The sequence below is a fragment of the Neltuma alba genome, unplaced genomic scaffold, assembly GCF_004799145.2.
Source record: "Neltuma alba isolate B1F8T4 unplaced genomic scaffold, ASM479914v2 tig00001633_pilon, whole genome shotgun sequence".
Taxonomy (NCBI): Eukaryota; Viridiplantae; Streptophyta; class Magnoliopsida; order Fabales; family Fabaceae; genus Neltuma; species Neltuma alba.
In genome coordinates, this window is record NW_021632543.1 from 107,113 (window position 1) to 129,542 (window position 22,430).

Here is a 22,430-nt window from a genome sequence, read left to right on the forward strand (position 1 = left end):
TATATTTTTAAAGATTATTAAAAAAAATAAATTAAATACATTTTTTTGAATGTTTTCATTTGCTGTTGGTCCGGAATGCATATATAAAAAATAAAAGTAATGCCTTCATGTAGTAAAGAACAGAATTCCAAGTGAAAATTGATTAGTACTTCTTCTTGTCCTATTTATAAGCTTTAAATTTGGAGAGGAATGTGATTCATTTTATAAGCTTCAATTTGGAGTTTGTTTAAGTATTTAATATATTTTTTGAATTTCACCCTTAATTATTTATTCTCTGTTATTTGCTATACTCTCTTATCACATTTCCCATTCATTTTCTTTCATCATTTTTCTAATTTATTATGAGGGTATATTTGAAAAACAAAACTATGTTTCTAACATATTTGTTGCTTTTAACTAATTTTAATTAATTAATTATTATTTATGAATTAGTTATTTAAAGTTTATGATAAGAATCGGAGGCAGTAAGTACTAGGTTGTAATTATAAAAAAGAATCTATCAAGTTGGCTCAGGGGCTTGAATTCAAAGAATATAAAGACGACCCTTTCCCCGCTTTTCACTGCACTAATTAATGCTAGTTGTCAACAAATAAATAATGCTTTATTAGAATTTCAAAATAGCTCTTTCTATCCATTTTCCAGTCATAATTTAAAGTTTATTTAAGGATTTTGGATTTCCCCAATTCTCTTGTCTTCATTTAAATTTTTTATCCCCATGACATACGAGACGTTTTTATTTCTATATAATAAATTTTAATAATTAAATGATAAGGTTATTAAAAAGTCACAATTTTTTATATATTAATAATTACACTTATTTAGGATAAGTGGAGGTAATAAGTACAAATAGGTCGGTCATAAAAATTTGGAAATTTTTTGCATTATGCGTATGGAACATCAATAAGGTACTCCCCCCAGCCCATTTTATAAAGCACAATACTTACAATATTTATGTGAAATTACTTATATCTATTATGTCATGTTTTTTAATCATTTATGATCATGTATCCTATTTTTAAAATATTAGTATTTAATTATAAATCTAAAAAAGGATATATGTCCATTTATGATTGGAGAAATTGACATAATAAATATAAGAAATTTAATCTAAGTTTTTTTTCCCTTTGTTCCACATATGCCCATATTTAATAAGGGTAGTGACAGACTAGAGACTAATATGAGGTTAGAATTTAGTGTTTTTAATGAAGCTAATATTGAAAGTTTCTTGAGTTTTATGACAAATTTAATGCTTTTAACTGTTTTTATTAGTACATGTGAATTAGTTAGTACTATAAGTCCCTTATACGGAAAAGTTTTAGTCCTAAATATAAGTCATTTGTAATATAGTTAATGCTTATTTTTCAAGTTTATTCTTACTTAATTCTCATTGGAAAGAGACAAAGAATGAAGAGATATAGGAATAATTTGTAAATATAGAGAGAGAACTTTAATAAGAATAAAATTAGAAAATCTTGTCAATTTAATGCATTCGTTGGTATACAAGAGTGTATTACAAATAACTTATATTAAGAACCAAAATAGCAGTCTCTTATAAAGACAAGAGGAAGCATGACACTGGAGTTAAGTATGATTAATTAATAAAAATAATATTAAAAATTACTTGAATTCTATGAGAAATATAATGCTTTAAATTATTTTTATTAGTACTGTGAATTAATTAGAAACGTATGATAAAATGGATTAAAGTCAGCGTTACATAATGTATGCCAATGGGATTGAAAATAAAAAATTTGATCCTATTTAGAAGACAGAGAGAAAATATTTTTTGGTCCTATTCCAAGGCACTGAGAAAATTTTTTTTGTATAAATGTATAATTTTACCTTTCATTTATTATTATGTTGACTTTATTTACATGAGGTATAATATCTATCAAATAGGGATAAAGTTAGAAAGTTATTGAATTTTAAATGAGAATCAATGAAGTTTAAAATTTTTCTTGATTTGTGTAAAACATGTTAAAATTAACTTATAAATAGGACCAATTGACCTGAGAAGTATGTGAAGCCAGACGTTTTTTTTTTTGCCAGAGAAAAGTACGACTGTAACAAGTAAGTGCTTTCAACACTTGAAATTCAAATGTTGCGGCAAACGCGAAGCCATGAACTTGAGCATAACCAGTATATATGCTTGCTTACATGCCTACCATCGAACATGCACTCCTGTTTGTTAACAAAATGGCCTCTTTGAAGCTTTCTTTGGTTACTCTTTTCATCTGTGCCATGATCTCGTCTCCCACAACCTTGCTGCCATGCGAAGCAGCAACGGCACCGGCACCAGGGCCAGAGGAACCAGCGCCGACGCTGCCACCACATCCAAGTAATTAATTAAATCCTATTTTTAACTATTTCTTCCCGTTCCATCATGCATATATATAGTACCACTTCTAGTCTTTAGTCTAAAAGTTAGATCATTTATTTGTAAATGCTACTTCTAGTCCTAAGTATAAGATTTAGTTTGTCGTGCAAATTGCCATTATCCCTTCATGTTAAGTTCATATTAAGGAGAAATTAGTTAAGTTATTTATTTGTAATAAATAGATGTTAGTTTTCGCGAAACATCCTTATTAGTTATGTGCATTGTAATTACTCACTCAGGTCTTCTTTATGAGATCCAAAATTTGTATTGTTTTGGTCTATTTCATGAGATCCTACTTAGGGGTATCTGAACATTAAATGCATTTTACCAATTTTGCCCTAATAAATTTTCTATTATCTTTCCTCATTTTTTTCTTTCGGATTACATTCTTCTAAACCGCATAATTTAGTTATAAAAGGATCTTATTAAAAAAATTGAAAGTATCATTGATAGAAATATCTTAACATGTATAATTAATAGGAATATTTAAAAAAAAAATTATAAACGTGGGAGATCTAGTTCTCATAGTAAGAATAGGAGGTGGTACATTTTAATAGCATTTTATTAACTTAATTTTAGAAGATCAAAATATGGTTGGGCTTAATTATTTGGTGTGGTTTGCAGGAATTTCCATTCCCGTACGCCCAAGATGCAAGTGTTGTGCTCCTCCTCCAGCTCCAGGCAAATGCTGCCCTTTTGCCCTCACCCTTGCCCTCCTCCTCCTCCTGCTCAGCCTCCAACTTCCTAAATTTACGGACACACACATGATTATATATGATTGTCATGTTTCATCTAATGTTATATATATATAGATATATATATATATAATTAGATGTGTTCAATCTATAAGAATAAGGATGCCCATTAAATCATGAAAGAATATGCATGATGTCAAGGCTGCCATACCCTGTTAATTTTAACTAGGAAAATGAAAGAACTAGGATTGACCAAGGGCCAAGTAGTATAGTAAGAATATGGACGGAGTAACTTTTGAACTGAGATCAGATTAGGAACCAAATTGTCATTTTCAAAATATCCCGTCAATATTGATTAAAATAGGAAAAAACATCTAAAATTTCCAAAAATCCCCAAAAAATCATGAAAAATAGAATAAAGGGAATGGAATAGTGTTTGGAGCCTGAAGGATGAAAATAGAATAAAAAATAATTTATTTTGAAATTTTTAGTATTTTCTTGGAATTCTGGCTACTTAAGAAAAAACTGGTCAAATTAAATTATTTAAAATACTTAAGGGCCTCAATAATTCATAAAAAATTTAGAAAATTATTTGAAGAATTATTATAAATTTTAAAATTGTTTCTAGCCTTTGAAAATGTGGAGGATAACTTTAAAAATATTTAAAGCTTAATTTCTATTAGTAGAAGGCTGATTTTGGGAAAATTTTAATTTAAAGAGATAGAGGTTGAAATAATATATGATAAAATTAAGAGAATATGTTCTCATTAAAAGGAAGCTATTGGTGCAAAAATAAAGTTTTGAAAGCAGTGGATTTAACAAGATCCAAGAAAAATTCAATTGATAATGGGAGATTATACAATGTAATGAGTATAAGCTTGGTGATAAAAAATTTCTTCCTATTTTTCTGGTGGAGATGGTGTCAATTTGAGAGGAGAAGAACCTAATTGGAATAATACAAATTTTTGAAAGGTAAACCTAGAAGAATGAATTATTAAATAAAAAATAACAATTCTTGCATATGGTGGATTAGGTGTCCATTGAGTTGGCATCTTACATTCAATTAGGGGACATATAAGAGGAATTATGTGGCAAGATATGGAAGGAAGATGGACCAGGATTATGCCATGTGTTATGGGTTAAAATCTTGTGGTAAATGAAAAATTACCAAGAGGTGAACTTTGGCCATTTTATAAATATATGAACACTCCTCCTCCCATATGTTAGTTTTGCTAAAGGGTGAAAGGAAGGGAGAGTCTTTGGCCAATCAAGGGAGAAGGAAGAGGAGAAGAAAATTAAGTTAATCTTAGGATAAATTGAGTGCCAAATCAAGGTAAAAGCTTGGATTTCCCTTCTCGTTTAAGATGCCTAGTAGTTTATAATGGTTTAAAATGTAGTTTTGATGGAGTTTGAAGCATGAAATGGTTAGAGTTTGATGCTGCCCAATTTGGTTAATGTTGAGCTATGGATGGTTTATAGTTTGTTTATGGATTAGAAGATAGAAAATACTCAGATTATGGTGTTTAAACTTTGTTTTGGAAAGAATCCTAACTTGTAAAACCAAAGAGTTCAATTCGGCCAACTAGGGTTCATTGAGCTAGGGTTTGATTTTTATTAATTTGATGCTTCCAATGAGTTTAGGAGGTAAATTTGTGTAGGAATATGTGAAGAACATGTGTTTGGAAACATTAAAATTAAAAATGAAATTTTGAATCCTAAGATATACCATTCAGCCAAGGTGAGAAATAATAGGAGGAATTGGATTTCAATAAATCTAAGTTCACATTTGGATTCTACATGGAAAATCACGTAGAAAAAGCATGTGGAAGTTAAATTAAAAGGGATGATGCTACAGCCCTAAAATAAAAGTTAAAGGGTTAGGTTTTAGGTTAAAATTGTAATGGAGTTGTTAAAGTTAATTGGAATGCCATTATTGTTGTTTGATTGATAGGCATTGGCATTGGGCAAAGAAGAGTTCTAGAATAAGAGAAGGAAATCAAGAAATCAAGTCTATTAAAAGATAGCAAGAACTTTCAAGTTTAGTATTAATTTGTCTTGGTTGTTTGTGTTGTGTGTATGTGCCATTATGTGGTTGAGTTGTGCAAGTGGAAATGTGATCAACTCCTTGCATTGATATCTTGGCAAATGTGTTTAGCTGAGTTGTTAAGTAGTATAAAATGTGCTTTCTTTCCATGGTATATTGATGGTATGTTTATGGCATGTTAATGCTTGGATTTAATGCTTACATTAATATGAATTTACCTTACATTTTAATGCTATAATTGATGTTCTTTACTATTGGGATTCTTTGAAATCTCACTATATTATGTTTGAACCATAACCATTTAGAGGATGGAAGCTTTAAAGGAAAAGGCAATGAGGTAACTTTAGCTTGAAGACCTTAGATATGCCTTTATATTTTGGAACTTTGTTATGTATAATGTGTGATTATGAATCGCTAACTCTTTGGTGCTTTTATGCCTGCACACTATGGTTAAAGAATGGTTTTACGTTGATTGGTATGATGTTATAGTGCAATATTTGGTTTTGAAATGGTTGAAGTTTGACCTAATTACACCTAAATTTTGACTTGTAAAATTTTGAGTAATTGGATGAATTGGAGACTAAAACTTAGCAGTCTAATAGATCTTATTTTTAGCTTTAAAATAAGTGGTAATTTATTAAAATTTGAGTTTTGTGCAAAAAGTTATACTTATCCAAAATTAGGCATAAATTCTAAAAAATTAAAAAATGACTAAATGAACAGTGCACTTTTGTGTGAAAACTAGGCACATATGAGATGGACCATAACCTAAAATTTTTTCTTGAAGATCTCTCTAAAATCTTTAAATAGAACTTGAAATCACTTTATTTCGATTTTTCTAAAATTAGTTATGATTTTTTAAATTTGGTCAAATTTTAGGGTTACGTGAATAATGACCCAAGAAGAAATGTCTTGAAATGTAAAATTTACCAACCTAAAGGCTTAATGAATGATTCCATTTGCTTATATTTGATATGAAAATGGTTTTGAGACCAAGGTGTTACAAGGGTTCCATATATACATATAAATCTTGGCAGGATTTCATGTTTGTTCATGACTCATGTGCTTTTGCTTATTTCTTATGGATTGACTATTTATTTAATATATGTCTTTCTATGCGATGATAATTATAATCATCTGCTTTGTTTTAGTCACTTATATCAAATAAAAGGAGGCAGTGGGACTCTGACGCTCACTGCAACATATCATATGTGTTTTGTTGTATACATAGCATTGTCTCTAAAGTTTATGAGGAAAAATATTACATCTTGTGCTTTGTGTTATCATTGGTGTATGTGTTTGGATTACTCCATCTCATCGTTATTATAAAAATATTCTAACTAATTCAAACGTATAAATAAAAACAGTTGAAATATTTAATTTGTCATAAAATTTAAGTGATTTTTAATATAACCTTTATTAATTAAACTAAAATCTGACATCATATTAATTTTTATTCTCTTACTATTCTTATTAAATATGAACATATATGAAACAAATTTAACGTTCATTGAAACTATCAAAGAGTCTTATAAAAAGAATAAAAACATTCCTTCTAAAAAAGACACACTACTATAAAAAAGAGTTTTCACGACGTTAATTTAGGACGATTATTAGAAAAAATATTGTAAAAAATATGACGGTGGCATTTCTATAATTATAGGTGTACTTTTAAAGACAGTTATTTAAAAAACCGCCGTAAAAAATACTTTTAACGGTGGTTTTTTAAATAACCGCCGTAAAAAGTCTATCAGAATTTTAAAATGGGAAAATTACTGTAGAGTCCCACAGAAGAGAATTTACTACCAGAAGGTCCCATGAAATCAGAAAATGTATATGAGGTCCCAAGGGACCTTATAGCAAAAAATTTAAAACTTGCAATTACTTTCTTGCCCTTTTGATTAGAGAAAGTAATCGAAGCACACTCAAAATTGTTTCGGTTTTCATCTTCGCGAAATCGGCCGCCCGCTCACACTCCGTCGCCCGCTCACACTCCGCCGCTGTGTCATTGGTGCTTTATCCTTGTGTGCTCTGACAGCTTCAATCTCCGGCGAGGTCTGTTAGTTTCTGGTTGGTACATTGTCGGTCGCTGCTCCGTATTCGGTCACTCTCTAGTCCGACGCCTTCAATCCCCTGCGCGGTCCATCGGTCTCTGGTCTGCACGCCGTCGGTCTCTTGTCCGCAGTCCGTCGGTCTGTCGTCCGCCCTTCGTTGCCCTCTGCTCCGACGCATTGAACGGTTTCAATCTCCAGCACGGTCCGGCCGACTCTACTCAACACTCCATCCCTCTCTGGTCCGCACTCGGTTGCCGTCTGCTCTGACGCCGTGAACTCTCTGGTACAGTCCGGTGGTCTCTCTACTAACGCCTCAATCTCCAGACAAGTAGTCTCTCTCAGTTAGAATATTTGACAATTTCAAGCTTCTTGGTTATATTTTGAAAAATGTTTGGTTTGGAATGTTTGAACATTTGAATTGTTGATTGTTCGTAAAAGCTGCTCGATGACCTGAAGTGGTTTGGAATGTTCGGTTGTTTCGTGTGTTTATATATGGAACCAGTGATAACCGTGACTTGTATTTTCACTCTGATATTAGAAATGTGAAGTATGTTGATATTACAATGATCTGACATGCGAATCAAAGTTAGGGGCAAAAGTTGGGGCTGGTTGGTACTAAGTTATATTAGAGATCAGTTTGAAGAACACTGGTTAAAATTGTCAAAAATTTGATTTGGTAGAGCTTTTTAAATGCAGCAATCAGTTATTGTTAATATTGCTGAATTAAAAGGGAGAACTTTATGTAATTGATTTGTTCGGCAATAAAATAATAAAGGTTTTGTTTGGCTTTTTATGGTGGGCTCCATGGTGGAATGTTAATTTGGCCATAAGGTCAGAAAGGGAATTGCTTGTTGGATATAGCACCTATTGCCTCTATACTATAACCAATGAAGGGAAATTCATTCTGGTGGATTGATTTGTGATCCATATTATTTACTGCCGTTCATTGCTTTCTGTCATCCAAAGGGATATATTTTGATTTTGTTGATTAGTGAATAATTTGGTGGTGTTGAAGATACTTACTATTTTAAAATATATGTTGATGACAGTATTTTTTTTTTCTTTTTGCAGTCGAACAAAATGACTAAAAAGAGTAAGAGCAAAGATGGACAAAGGGCTAGGAATTTCTCCGGATACATATTATTCACTGAAGAGTTTTATGAGCAGAACAAGAAGAAGTTTAAGTCTTTTGAAGAGGGCACTAACTCTGTGAAAAAGGCTTGGGGGAACTTAACAGAAGAGGAGAAAGAACAATATGGTGAAAGGGCTAAAGAAATGAGAGTCCCACCAAAAGGGAAGAATTATATGTTCCCTTTCACACACGCTGTGCTCCGGGACAATTTATGGAAGTCTGCAAGCAATTAAAGAAAAGTAAAGATAAGATGGAAAGACTGAAAAGAATTGGTTTTGATAAATTGGTTGACATATGCTGCTCACAGATCTATAGAGATTTTTGTGGTGAATTGATCCGTGTGTTTGACCCTGTAAGTAGGCAAATTTCAATTCGAGGGAAGACGCATTTAGTGGGGCCCGAAGATGTAAATGAATTGATGGGTCTACCATTTAAGGGGGAAGATATTAAAATAAATGTGGAGAATGAAGATGAAACGTTCAAGAAATTAAGGAGTGACTATGGGAAAGTGCCATACAAAACAATAGGAACATGGTTGATTGAAGGAAAAGAGAAAGAAAAGTTTGAATTCCTTTTTGTTATGTATGCACTAGGAGTCCTCTTGTGTCCTGGCTCTAGTGTATGGGTGAGTGATAAAGTGTTGAAAGTCATGGTGGTGACAAAGGATAGTTTAGGACACTATGATTGGAGCAGCTTAGTTTTGAAAGAATTCTGCAACTCAATTGCAGAGTTCAAGAAAGGAAAGAAGAAAGGAAAAGCTGATGGGACGAAAAATGTGGGAGGTTGCATGTACTTCTTAATGGTAAGTGTGGGTATGATTCATTTACTTTGATGTTAGTTTATTGTCAATGTGCTGTGTAGGTTGTGATTGGTTGCTCTGTATGTTGTTATTTACTACTCTGTTGTCAATTGGAGAAATGTACGCTGTCAACTGCTTATGTATAGGTTGTGATTTGCTGGTGTCAAGGTTGTTATTGTACTGTGTGCAGGTTGTTAATGGACTGTGTTGGTTTGTCACCTGGTTATGTATAGGTTGTAATTGCCTTCTGTTCGTGTTGTCATTCGGTTTATCGTGGGTTGTCATTGGCTGCTGTGCATGTTGTGAATGACACAAATGTAGGTTGTGATTAGCTGATGTGTAGGTTGTGACTGTATGGTGTGCATGTTGTCATTTGGTTTAGCATGGGTTGTTAGTGGCTGCTACTCAGGTCAATGGCCTGTGTTGGTTTGTCACCTGGTTATGTATAGGTTGTAATTGCAGTCTGTTCGTGTTGTCATTCGGGTGAGTATGGGTTGTCACTGGATGCTGTACATGTTGTGAATGGCGCAAATGTATGTTGTGACAGGCTTATGTGTAGGTTGTGATTGGACAGTGTGTATGTTGTTATTTACTACTCTATGTCGTCAGTTGGGGAAATGTACGCTGTGAACTGGTTATGTATATGTTGTGAGTGGATGGTGTGGAGGTTGTTATTGACTTGTGTGCAGGTTGTCATTGGGCTGTGTTGGTTTGTCACCTGGTTATGTATAGGTTGTAATTGCAGTTTGTTCGTGTTGTCATTCGGGTGAGTATGGGTTGTCACTGGCTGCTGTACATGTTGTGAATAGCGCAAATGTAGGTTGTGATAGCTTATGTGTAGGTGTGTGATTGGTCACTGTGTATGTTGTTATTTACTACTCTATGTCGTGTGGAGGTTGTCATTAGGATGTGTGGTTTGTCACCTGGTTATGTATAGGTTGTAATTGCAGTCTGTTCGTGTTGTCATTCTGTTGAGTATGGGTTGTCACTGGATGCTGTACATGTTGTGAATGGCGCAAATGTATGTTGTGACAGGCTTATGTGTAGGTTGTGATTGGACACTGTGTATGTTGTTATTTACTACTCTATGTCGTCAGTTGGGGAAATGTACGCTGTGAACTGGTTATGTATATGTTGTGAGTGGATGGTGTGGAGGTTGTTATTGTCCTGTGTGCAGGTTGTCATTGGGCTGTGTTGGTTTGTCACCTGGTTATGTATAGGTTGTAATTGCAGTCTGTTCGTGTTGTCATTCTGGTGAGTATGGGTTGTCACTGGCTGCTGTACATGTTGTGAATGGCGCAAATGTATGTTGTGACAGGCTTATGTGTAGGTTGTGATTGGACACTGTGTATGTTGTTATTTACTACTCTATGTCGTCAGTTGGAGAAATGTACGCTGTGAACTGGTTATGTATATGTTGTGACTGGCTAGTGTGGAGGTTGTTATTGTCCTGTGTGCAGGTTGTCATTAGGATGTGTTGGTTTGTCACCTGGTTATGTATAGGTTGTAATTGCAGTCTGTTCGTGTTGTCATTCTGGTTGAGTATGGGTTGTCACTGGATGCTGTACATGTTGTGAATGGCGCAAATGTATGTTGTGACAGGCTTATGTGTAGGTTGTGATTGGTCACTGTGTATGTTGTTATTTACTACTCTATGTCGTCAGTTGGGAAAATGTACGCTGTGAACTGGTTATGTATATGTTGTGACTGGCTGGTGTGGAGGTTGTTATTGTCCTGTGTGCAGGTTGTCATTAGGATGTGTTGGTTTGTCACCTGGTTATGTATAGGTTGTAATTGCAGTCTGTTCGTGTTGTCATTCGGTTGAGTATGGGTTGTCACTGGCTGCTGTACATGTTGTGAATGTGAATAGCGCAAATGTAGGTTGTGATACGCTTATGTGTAGGTGGTGATTGGTCACTGTGTACGTTGTTATTGGGCAGTGTGTAGGTTGTGATTTTCCGCTGTTTATGTTGTCAGTGGCCTGTTTGGATGTTGTTGTTGTTGTATATCTAAGTTATCATTAACTTCACATGCAGATTTATTGCCTACAACACTTTCCTCTCGGAAAAGAAAAGGCGGCAAAAAATGAAAATGCCATTACTTATTGGGATGAGGAAAAAGTGAAGGCAAGAGTGAAATCAGAAAAGAATAGCGACAGAGGCATACTGCATGGCGTTCCGAGTGTCGGTGGGGCTTCAACAAGTGCATCCAACACAGGAATAAAGCTAACCCACCCTGTAAGTAAATCATGTGAAGCTTATTTTGGTGCTGTGTAGAATTTGGAGTAATGATAACTTTCATTACTGTTGTTTTGCAGGAAATCAAGAGAACGTATGAAAGGTTGATGACCATGGTTGAAGGGTTGGTGTCGACAATTGGAGAAGAGTTGGTTTCCCTGCAGTTGAGGTTGACGGATGAGATTGACAAGGAAGATGTGGTGGAAGCAGTAAGTAGCGAAGATGACAAAGAGAAGGCAACTGAAGATGAAGAAACCGGTGAAGAAGGTAAAGGAAGCCCAAAAGATTCAATTCTGTCACAAGAGGAACAACAGAGTGAACCAGAAGGAGATGATAAAGAAGAGGGCAAAAGTGCTTCGCGTGAAGAAGAGAGTCAATCTCAACCTGAGGAGAAAGGAGAAGGGAGTCACTCTGGATCAGAGGATGATGGAGAAGAAAAAACACAAGACAAGTCTAGTGATGCAGCAGCAGAAGAGGATAAGGGTGTAGGCGATGAAATGGAGGGAAAGGATGAAATGGACCAGCAAGCACAAGGGCAAATGGATGTAAGAAGATCAACACGGGTGAGAAGCCGTGCAATCAAATCTCCCTGGTTAGAGGAGGTGAAAAAAGGCCGTGGCAAGAGAAAAGCTGACGAGAAAGAGGAATTATTCCAAATGTGCACGAGAAGATGTGATCAAGATGAAGGTGCCAAGTAAGTGTTGGGACTGATTGTAATTGGGACAACTGACTGACAACAATTTTACACATACAACCCTTGTGCTCATTGTTCCTTTTGCTGCAGGTACATTGTAGAGATGTATGGGTACTTCTTGACACGTGCTGAGCTTTGCTGCCTACAAGACAGGAAATGGATGAACGACAGGGTAAGACAGTTGTTTATATAGATAGAGAACTGCGAATGTCATTATGATCATGACTAACTGTTTGTATGTGTGATATAGTTCATGTCTATGGTGGCGAGAACCTTGGTGGGAGATGAAAAAGAGAACCACGGTCGTGTCAGTAGGCACATTTTTTCACCCGAGTTAATGCAAACAATGGCCGCTAATCCTCTTAGGTGGAGCCTGGAAAAACATGAACATGAAATCTTACCGGAGCACATAGGATATAACATTGGAGACTGTGACTTCATATTTGGCCCCACCCTTTTCAATTACCATTGGTTCTGTTACGTGATGGATGTAAGAACCATGCGTTTCTATGCCCTTGACTCGTTGGTGGACAATTTGACGATGTTGAGATTACAAAGAGAGGAAGAAGAAGCAATGAAAACAGGGAAGAAACCACAAAGGAAGCAAGGGAAAAGAGAGGACAGATAGATCCTAAGCAATTCATGGCGAGAGGGATTGTATGCACAACTTTACATTCATTCTATAACTTGTTAATGCGTTATGGTTGCTTGTCTGCTTAACTGTCCTGGTTGTTAATGCCTGCTGATTACTTGTCATTGGCTACAGCGAAGGTTGTTAATGCTTCCTGATAACTTGTCATTCACAACTGTCAAACTTGTTTCTTCTGTTTGTCCCTTTTTTGCAGAGAGATTGTTTCTGCCAAGTGCTTCGTGTGCTGAAGCCATCACTGTTTGCGGAGGAGGACAAGATTGACGAGGAAGTCACATGGGCAAAAGTTCATGTGCAATCTGACACGTGAGTTATTTTTCAGCACAACAAGTACTTGTGTCTCAACTTTTGGGAGCTAATGTTCATTCACTAAAGTACTTGTTTTTCCTTTGTAGGGACTCTTGTGGGGTTCATGTGTTGAGCTGGTTACAAACATGGGACGGCACTGAGTATGGTGATGACGGCTACACAATGCCTAAGTACTCCCCTGAAGAAACCCATGACTTGAAGGTTGGATGCTTGTGGTGGCTCGTGACTCATCGGAACAACCTGCATGGCGATGAAGTGCTGTCTTTGCTGCGAGGAAACCCCCAAAGCAAGAGGAAGAAATAAATGACAAGCATATGTTGTATTTACATTTATTTATTTGACAGCATAGTGACATCTGAACGTCAAGTTCACATTTTATTCTTTTCTTTGAGCATGTATGAATCCTGGATGTTAAGATATGTAATGTGTTTTGATATCCTTTACTGGTTATCAAGTTTTTGTAAAGGCATTCATGTGTTTTCATCATGGCCACAAATGCAGACTGAATAAGACTGGATAAACAAATGGTAACCATGGTGACATGATAGGCATATATCAGAGTCCTCTCTGCCACATCTGTTTACAACCTCAACAGGGGTTGTTCACAACCGTAACAGAAATGATTAACAACATTGGCAGTGGTTAAAACTCACTCGGGGTATAACACAGCTGTTAACTTAATTATATTATGAGCACATATAACGACCTTAATAGCAAAAATTGGGAGCATTTTAAAGTCATTAACAGCTTTAAAAGAACCAAATCATATTACAGCAGATTTTTATTGCAGCAATTCATTTACAACCTCAACAGGGATTGTTGACAACCCGAACAGAATTGGTTAACAACCTTCACATTGCCCCTGACAACTGACGCTGGGGATACCACAACCTCCACATGAGATCTAATTCTAACCAAATCATATCATATTATGACTTTAACACAGCTCGAATGTCTTAAGAAATCACTGAACACTGGAAGTAGGAGAAATTGTCACTTTATATCAGTAACATAATTGAGACTGCTAATGACAACCTGCATGGCGTCTGATAACAAGTCCATTACAACCTATTCACCAGTACATCAAAAATACAGAAATGATGTTATATCAGATTACAACCAGGTGTCATTTACCACTTGATATATATATGTACAACATAACTACACCAAATTTACAACCTATTCAAAAAAGCATACGTGTTGCATGTGTGGATAATGACGGACAACTTGAGGTGTAGGTTATGACATTTACAAAAAAAATGCTGTCACAAGCATTCACAAAACGAAATATCAACAAGCCACCAGCAAAGCTCAACTTGGATTGGGGTTCTGGCAAGTCTTCACAGTGTGGCCTGGCTCATGGCATCTTCCACAGTGGTAAAGTTTTTTACTTTGAAATTGAGATTCAATCCTTCTTTTCTTTGGCCTCCCTGAGGGTCTTTTAGTGATTGGTGGCTGTAAAAATGTTCCCGTCATCATCTGCGTAACGGTGAGAGCTTCGGGACGAGGACAATCATGTGTCGCAATTGGCCTCATACTACTTGCATATATCTTCTCTTGGGCTGACAGCTTATAGCAATCATCTACAAATTCATAAACACTACCATGAAGTAGCTTTATCGCTGCACAGGCATGAGCACAAGGTACTCCGCTCATTTGCCATGCTAAACAAGTGCATTTCTGAGCTGTGAGATCAACAGTGACACAAATTATTCCAGTAGGAGATGTAGTATCAACTTGAACTCGGTTATCTCCATAATATACAGTATGCATATTCTCCGCTCTTGCTACTTTTTCTTGCAACTTGGACTCAATATTTGGCCCAACGCCATTTGTCCAATTTTCCATTGCCATTTTGCTTGCAACCATCTTCTTGGCTAATTTCTCCATATGCTCATGTATGAGAACTGACACATTGTGCTTCCTCTCCTTCAAAATCCAGGCATTAAACGACTCCGCAACATTAGTGGTGATGTTATCCCATCGTTTAAACGGGAATTTGCTTAAAGCCCACCGATCTACATCTCCTTGAGTGTCAACCCAATCAGCTAATTGTGGACAGAATGATCTAAGTTTCCCCATTGCAGCAACATATTCATCCTCAATCCTTGCATAGGCGATTCCATCCAGCATTTTCAATGCAACATCCTTTGAAGTACCTGAAACTCGTCCCCTGCCTCGGTTAATTTTTAAATAATGTGCACTAAAATTTTCTTTCACATGCCTATAACAAAAAGCATGTCTCTCGCCACCAAATATTGTTCGCATAGCACCTATAATGGCATTATTCCGATCTGAAACTATCGTTGTCTCCACTGATCTTGTGATGTCTTTGACATTCTGGAGAAACCAAGCCCAATCATCATATGTCTCCCCACTAACTATAGCATATGCTAATGGAAATAGTTCATTGTCCGCATCATATGCATTAGCTGAAATCAATGTCCCCCTGTAAGGACCACTTAGATGACAGCCGTCTATATAAAGTATATGTCGACACCCTTCTAAAAATCCATTAATTGAGCATCCATAAGCAATGAACACCCTCTGAAATCTGTTACTATCCAACCCTTCCCATCGAGCACTTGTGTTTGGATCAGTTTCAATGAGCCTTTCACAAATCCAGGGAATCGCCATGTATGAATCCTGTGCACGACCATGTATTTCCCTCAATGCTCTTTCTCTACCCCTGTATGCTTGACTATAATTCAGTCGCACCCCATATTCTCTATACAGATCTCTTCTAATTTCATTAGCATTCTTGTCTATATTACACCTCAAAGAATCTATCATGATTGATGATGTTAAGTTTGACCCTCTAGAGTGAGATACAACCAAGCTGTCCTGTGCATAATGCACATGCTCACTTCTTAAGGTTCTAATTATTAACAACTCAGAATCTTGTCTTTGTCCCATTGAGTATGCACCCATATACCACGGGCATCCCTCCGCCATACACTTCACAATGATCTTTTGTTGATTGTTCTTCACAAACTTGTATGAAAACTTCACAGCAATACTGTACCTATACAGTGCTTGCCTAAGAGCCACTGCATTAGGAAAAATCTGTCCTTCTCCGATAACCAAACCCTTCCACTTTGTTGAATTCATTTCCGGAATTGGGGTTGGCATCATTTCTGAACCACATGGCAACAATAGTGGGTCTTCACTAACCACATTAGGTGGAGACATGGACAATGTATCTGAACCTCCGAACAAGTCTTCCATCCTACATAACAGAACAGGTCAAGGGGTCGTTAATGACAACCTTCGATCACTATAATAACAACTTATGCACAACAGTTGACAATAGCTAATATTACTTCGAAATTTAAATAACACAACTTACACATGTTGCTCTTCTATTACAACATCCCTTGTTAGTTGTGAATTTTGATCTCCATTTTCTCCTATATATACATGACCACTGTCGCCATTGAAGTTAATCAAATGTTCTACTCCTTCATCATCTACAAGGTCCACAAATGTACACTCATCAAAGGTTACTGTGAATTTCATAACCATTCCATTACTTTCTTTTCCCACAATTGATGCCACCATTGTTCTAAATTCTCCATATGATGTCCCTTCCTTTATCATTCTTGTTTTCACACCACCTCCAACATACTGCGTTTCACCTTCTACACCATTAATAAATTGTCCTCCTATATGGAGGTAGCAAAACAATTGCTTTGCACTAGAAGTTGCCATCCTTGATATCAACCTGCCACAATCACTTGTTAATAACAAGTCATACAGTTATGTTAACAACCTTCGATGTATCCATTAACAACACATTTAACCATCGCATTTGAGGGGTTACAATAATAAATATCTGTTATTTTCCACTCATTTCCATCAGCAACACAGCATCATTGACCGAAAAACAGAGCATCATTCACCGAAAAACAGAGCATTGCTTTCTAACCATAGCCACACATAGTAAAACCACACATCTAACATGATTAAAACCACATATGACTAAAATGAGCCTCCCTTGATATTTCTAGAGAGTTGAATCACATGCTTAATACCCACGTATCAACACCCAATCAACTTTTCAGACCAGCATTAAAGCTGCGACTGGTTGTTAATAACAAGTCATACAGTTATGTTAACAACCTTCGATGTACCCGTTAACAACCTTCGATGTACCCATTAACAACACATTTAACCATCGCATTTGAGGGGTTACAATAATAAATATATGTTATTTTCCACTCTTCTTCATCAGCAACATAGCATCAGTGACCGAAAAACAGAGCCTCATTCACCGAAAAATAGAGCATTGCTTTCTAACCCTAGCCACACATAGTAAAACCACACCTAACATGATTAAAACCACATATGACTAAAATGAGCCTCCCTTGATATTTCTAGTGAGTTGAATCACATCTTTAATACCCACATATCAACACCCAATCAACTTTTCAGACCAACATTAAACTTGACACTGGTTGTGTACAGAAGAAGAGAAATGTTGTTAATGATGAGACGTACCAAGAAGATGAAGAAATAATGTCGCTTGCCTGCGATGGAGTACCAGCGCATAACTCCCTTCTTTCTTTCAGAAGCTTCTCTTCCTTCTGCATGCATAACAAACAACCGCACTAAATGAAGCCAATCAGCGTCTCTCCCTCTTTTCTTTCCTTTATCAATGACTGAGGGCAAGTACGTAATATCACAACTCAAATTATTTACCCAGAGGTCCCTGGGGACTTAGGAGGAATTTGGGGATTTCATGGGACCTTCTGGTAGTAAATTCTCTTCTGTGGGACTCTACAGTAATTTTCCCTTTTAAAATCCATCGCGCGATAGTTTTCACTTTTTAGAGTCAGAGCTCATAGTCCCCCATACCATCCTCACTCGATTTTCTTCATTCTCCTACATTTGTTGGCGTTTTTCCATTGCTTCTATCATTTCCGCCATATTCTTTCATCACCGTTGTTGTCGTTGTTGCTGTCGCCATCGCCATCGCCTCATCCTCTTCATTCTTATTTGTGAGTTTTTCACCTCCATTCTTTTCGTGGATTTCATAGTTTTTGTGGTTTGATATGATTATTTTCTTTGGTTAAAAATATGATGTTTAATCTGAGTTTAAAGAGGTCTGATTTTGAGCAGATCTGAGTCTTTGATTTTATCTTTATTAAATCTTAGTGGCTTCAATCTGGTGGCTGAAGGTGAAACTAAGTGACGCTATTATGACAGGAAAGAATCTATGTTTGCTCCATCAGAATGCTTTTAACTGGTGAGAGACTTCCTTTGAGGCTTTGTTCTCCCGTTTCATTTTGATCAGTAGGGTGAAACGTAGACTAAAAAAATTTTTTTTTTCACGGCGGTTATTATTTCACGGCAGTTATTTATATAACCGCCGTGAAAAGTCACATACCACAGCGGTTCTTAAATTGCTGTGAAATCCTCGCTGCTATTTCTGGAACCGATTTCTCGGCCTCTCATTGTGGCAACTCCAAGAGAAACAATCTCACTGCTGTTGCATGAAGATTCAGAGGTTAAGAGATCCACATTGCTCTCTACTTGCTGCTTTTCCCCTTTCGCTGTATCCTCTGTTCCTATTTATAATGGTTGTGCCTCCCTTAAATCCACCGCCTCTTATCCATATCCATATATCTTCAATATAATATAATATATTGGATGATTTGTCTTGCGTTACTGTTGCCACGGTTATCCTTTTATCTCCTTCCTTGGATTCAATCAATATAATATAATATATTATATTATTGCAATTGCAATTGCAATTGAGTTGTTCCTTGAATCCGTATGCCTCACGCCTCATCATCCCGTTATATCCTTTATTATAATATATTATATTATATCATAATTGATTATCAGCTCCTTCCATGAACTTCATGCCTCTTAGCAAATGTTGCTCTCCTTTTATTTTATCTTTTATTTGTGATATTTTCTTCTCTTAATAATTTTATATCTCTTGCATTAAAAATAATAAAATATTTGAGTAGATTTTATATAAGATCATCTTTTATTCTATAATTGATTTAAAAGAAGAAAATCTATAAAAGATAATTAAATAGGTATAAATTATCCACAGATTTTACTAAATATATTTCAAAATCTATACCTATTTAGTTATAAAAATAATCATTATCACCCATCTTATTCAATACAAGCCGAAGCCGGCTGCAACGTAAGTTCCTTGTTCCTCCGCCGCCCCTCCTTTTCGATATGTAGGAAGACTAAAGAAAAGCGGGGGGAAAAAAAAAAAAAGACAACGTAAGTTCCTTTGCACTCTTAGAGAAGTTTATAAAATCATAAATACTTATTTTTGGGTTAAAGCAAATCCTATTAACTAACACTAATATTTAGAATGGGTAGAGTATTAATTAAATTACTCTGTCCAATCTTATAGTATATAATACACAAATAAATATTAAAAAGTTGGTTAAAATTTATTAAAGGAAATAAATATGTAAAAAATATATTTTATTTTCCAAAATATCCTATTTGTGGAGAGAGCGATCGAATCAGCAGAAAAAAGGGATGTAAGAAATATAATTAATAGGGATTAAAATTTCTGAAATTCTCTGACTAGGTCATTTCAAAAATTATATATTACTAATCTGGTCCTTCATGTAAGACGTGGTTGATTAATTTAGAGAGATTAAGAAAACAAAAAAATTACTTTAAAATACTTATATTTATTATTTTTCTTCAAACTAAGTTGCCTAAGTTATAAACTAATATATAATTTAATGGTACCCATAAGTATTTCAAAAACTAAGATCATGTAATATATGCTATAACTAAGATATTTTTAACTTTTTTAATCTCCTCAAATTAGGTAGATCTTATATTAAGAACTGAGTTGTAGTAGTATAAGGATTGGGGGAAACATTGTATAGACAATGGCAACGTGGGATTGTAGATGTGGCAATGTGAGGCTATAGGCAGCAATGTGAGGTTTAGGGAAATTAAAAGAAAGAGGAAAAATGGGAGATTTTCTTGATCAATGATTTTTGAGCTACAAATGTATTTGACGTTAAAAACACGGTGGATTGATTTTAGATTAGAACTTTGGTTCTGAGTAATCAGTTAAGAAAACACAAGTTTCAATTTCGCAGTCAAAACGTGGATTCAAAGTTTCGGTCACACACGAAATATTTCGTTTCATCAAACTAACACGGTTTTGTGTTAAAATTTTTGAAAATAATAAATAAATTTGAAATTGTGTAGCCTTTTAGCTAAAGGAAAATGCTCATATTATGTGTTTCACATAGTGGTTGCGTATTAGTAACGCTAACTTAATTAATGAGGGTAAGACACAATATTTTCAATCAGTGCAAGGGACAATAGCGTATTAGTAACGCTAAAAGATACACTGTTATATATCTCTCATGCAAAGAGTTCCTGATTCCCTGATATAGGAAACAGTATTTAAAAATAGGGTGCATAGGGCGGGGTTGATCATGATGTGACCAATTCATGTGAATAATTGTACTGTTAATCAATTTTGTTCTCATGGTTGAACTAATTAATTAACTAGAGAAAGGGGTATTCGGAGCTCATTATCACAGAGTTCATATTATAATTATGGTAGCTCTTCATTCAGGTTTATAAACCCCGCAAGAAATTAATATTGATTGAGTAATAAAATGATTCACCTAGAAAATGATGGTTCATTAAGATTATATTTATATATATTGATCAGTCTCAAACCTCATATTTTCAAGCTGGCCACATCATGTGAGAAGACAATATTTATATTGAAGATATATATAAAATTGAGTTCACCAAAAAAAAAAAAGAATTGTGACGCCTGCACAAAATATTGATTTCTTAATTGAAAATGTAGATCGAGTTTATATAGACTCAGACTTCAAGTATATTTATCCCGCAAGTTTTGTCAATGTTATAACCGAGGTGGTTGTTAACTATGAAAAAAGAAAACTAATCCTTTATTGAAATTTATGAACCATGCTACAAATGTCAACATTTAAATTCAAATACCGAGGCACAGGCAAAGCATGCATAGACCACTATAAATAAGCTTCTTCATGTTCATATATTCTTATCATCTTCTTCGATTTGAAAGAGAAGAGGCCAAAAAAAAATTGAACATTTTATACATTCTGCTTATTGTTGTTATCTATAAGCAATGGGAAGCAGTTCTTGGAGGTGTTCTTTGGTGACTCTTTTCCTATTTGCTATAGTGTTAGCTCCAACTTTGCCCTGTGCAGCTCAAATTCCAGAGCCCACAGGTAATAAACCAATCTTGCTAAACTCCTTGATTAATTAGTGTCATATATATAATAATATTCTCTGTTAATAATCATCCATATAATTCAATCTATCATGTTCTCTGTGAATCTTTTATATAACTTGGGGTGTATAACTGATCCTTATTTTGCTAAAGCTCATTTTGATAGACTGAATATTTTTTCGGGGCCAAATTAGTTCGCTCAAAACAAGATTGTGATTGATCTTCTTAGTTGTTTGTGATATACAATAATCAAACTAAAGAATAATTATTTATTTCCATGGTTTCCATTCAATTTTCAATTTTTGTTCCTGAACTAGTCTAAAGATTTATATTTATGCTGTTATGGATTACACTTTTCACTTAATTCTTCTTGCTGTTAATCTTTTACAAGTATACATTCTGTTAAATTCTACTACCTTCATTCACAAGTCATAAAGCATAATGCTTGTTCCATCTGTATCAATCATAAATAAAGCATAATGCTTATCCATTTCAATCCAAATTAAGTAGTTTGTAAAACTCCAGTTGTAGAGAGGCAAGCTTAGAGTAATTCAGGTGGTCCCATGAAAAAAAAATGGTAACCATATACTACAGTAAATTAAAAATAAATCTATCACTAGGATTAAGAAAAGTAACTTAGCGTTAAATTGTACATATAAGTGAATTACTGAGGTATGATTGTGAATTAATTGTGGTGCAGGTACTAATCCAGGTGGGCCCTTTTGTCCTGCGTGTGTGTGTTGTGCTCCTCCTCCATCTCCAGGCGAATGCTGCCCTTGCTTTTGCCCCCCACTCCTCCTCGTGGTCAGCCGCCCACTTATTAAGTTTTCAATGCACACACACACACACATACACTCACACACATGATTATCATGTTTCATCTTATGTTATATGTATATAATTAAATGTGTGTTCGATGTATAAGAATAAGGATGCCCATTAAATCATAAAAGAACATGCATGTGTGATGTCAAGGTTTATATAGTATGTATACACATATAAATCTTGGCAGGATTAATTTCATGTTTATTTATGACTAATGTGGTTTACGCTTATGTATTGAATTTATTTAATACTACTTTCGGACCTAATTATAAGAGCAAGTTGACTAATTTGAGGAGATTAAGAAAGTAAGTTGAGTTAGTTATTTGTTTTAAATAGGTGTTGTCTTTTTTAAAATATCCTTACTAATTAAGTATATTGA

General features: G+C 35.2%; 1 protein-coding gene and 2 long non-coding RNA genes across 3 annotated transcripts; 2 read left to right on the forward strand and 1 right to left on the reverse strand.

Annotated features, from left to right (window-relative positions):
- The first annotated feature begins 11,994 nt into the window (after positions 1-11,994).
- Positions 11,995-12,326, forward strand: LOC114759973 (uncharacterized). Its single transcript, XR_003741994.1, has 3 exons — positions 11,995-12,032; positions 12,123-12,204; positions 12,283-12,326. It is a non-coding gene; the product is annotated as an uncharacterized LOC114759973 (long non-coding RNA).
- A 318-nt stretch (positions 12,327-12,644) lies between these two features.
- On the forward strand, positions 12,645-13,157 carry LOC114759979 (uncharacterized). The gene is made up of 3 exons (XR_003741995.1): positions 12,645-12,689; positions 12,878-12,987; positions 13,077-13,157. It is a non-coding gene; the product is annotated as an uncharacterized LOC114759979 (long non-coding RNA).
- Positions 13,158-14,301: 1,144 nt separating this feature from the next.
- On the reverse strand, positions 14,302-17,965 carry LOC114760061 (uncharacterized). The gene is made up of 4 exons (XM_028949316.1): positions 17,879-17,965; positions 17,491-17,576; positions 16,340-16,714; positions 14,302-16,219 (listed from the first exon to the last, which is right to left on the reverse strand). Exons 1-4 carry the CDS (start codon positions 17,963-17,965, stop codon positions 14,302-14,304), a joined length of 2,466 nt encoding a protein of 821 aa, XP_028805149.1.
- Between the last annotated feature and the right edge of the window lie 4,465 nt (positions 17,966-22,430).

Coding starts and splice junctions, on each gene's coding strand:
- LOC114760061 (XM_028949316.1), bottom strand. CDS start 17,965: ATGGCGATGGCGACAGCAACAACGACAACAACGGTGATGAAAGAATAT. Junction 17,577..17,878: donor ATGGAAAAACGCCAACAAAT/GTAGGAGAATGA, acceptor TTATGCATGCAG/AAGGAAGAGAAGCTTCTGAA. Junction 16,220..16,339: donor GTAATAGAAGAGCAACATGT/GTAAGTTGTGTT, acceptor TCTGTTATGTAG/GATGGAAGACTTGTTCGGAG.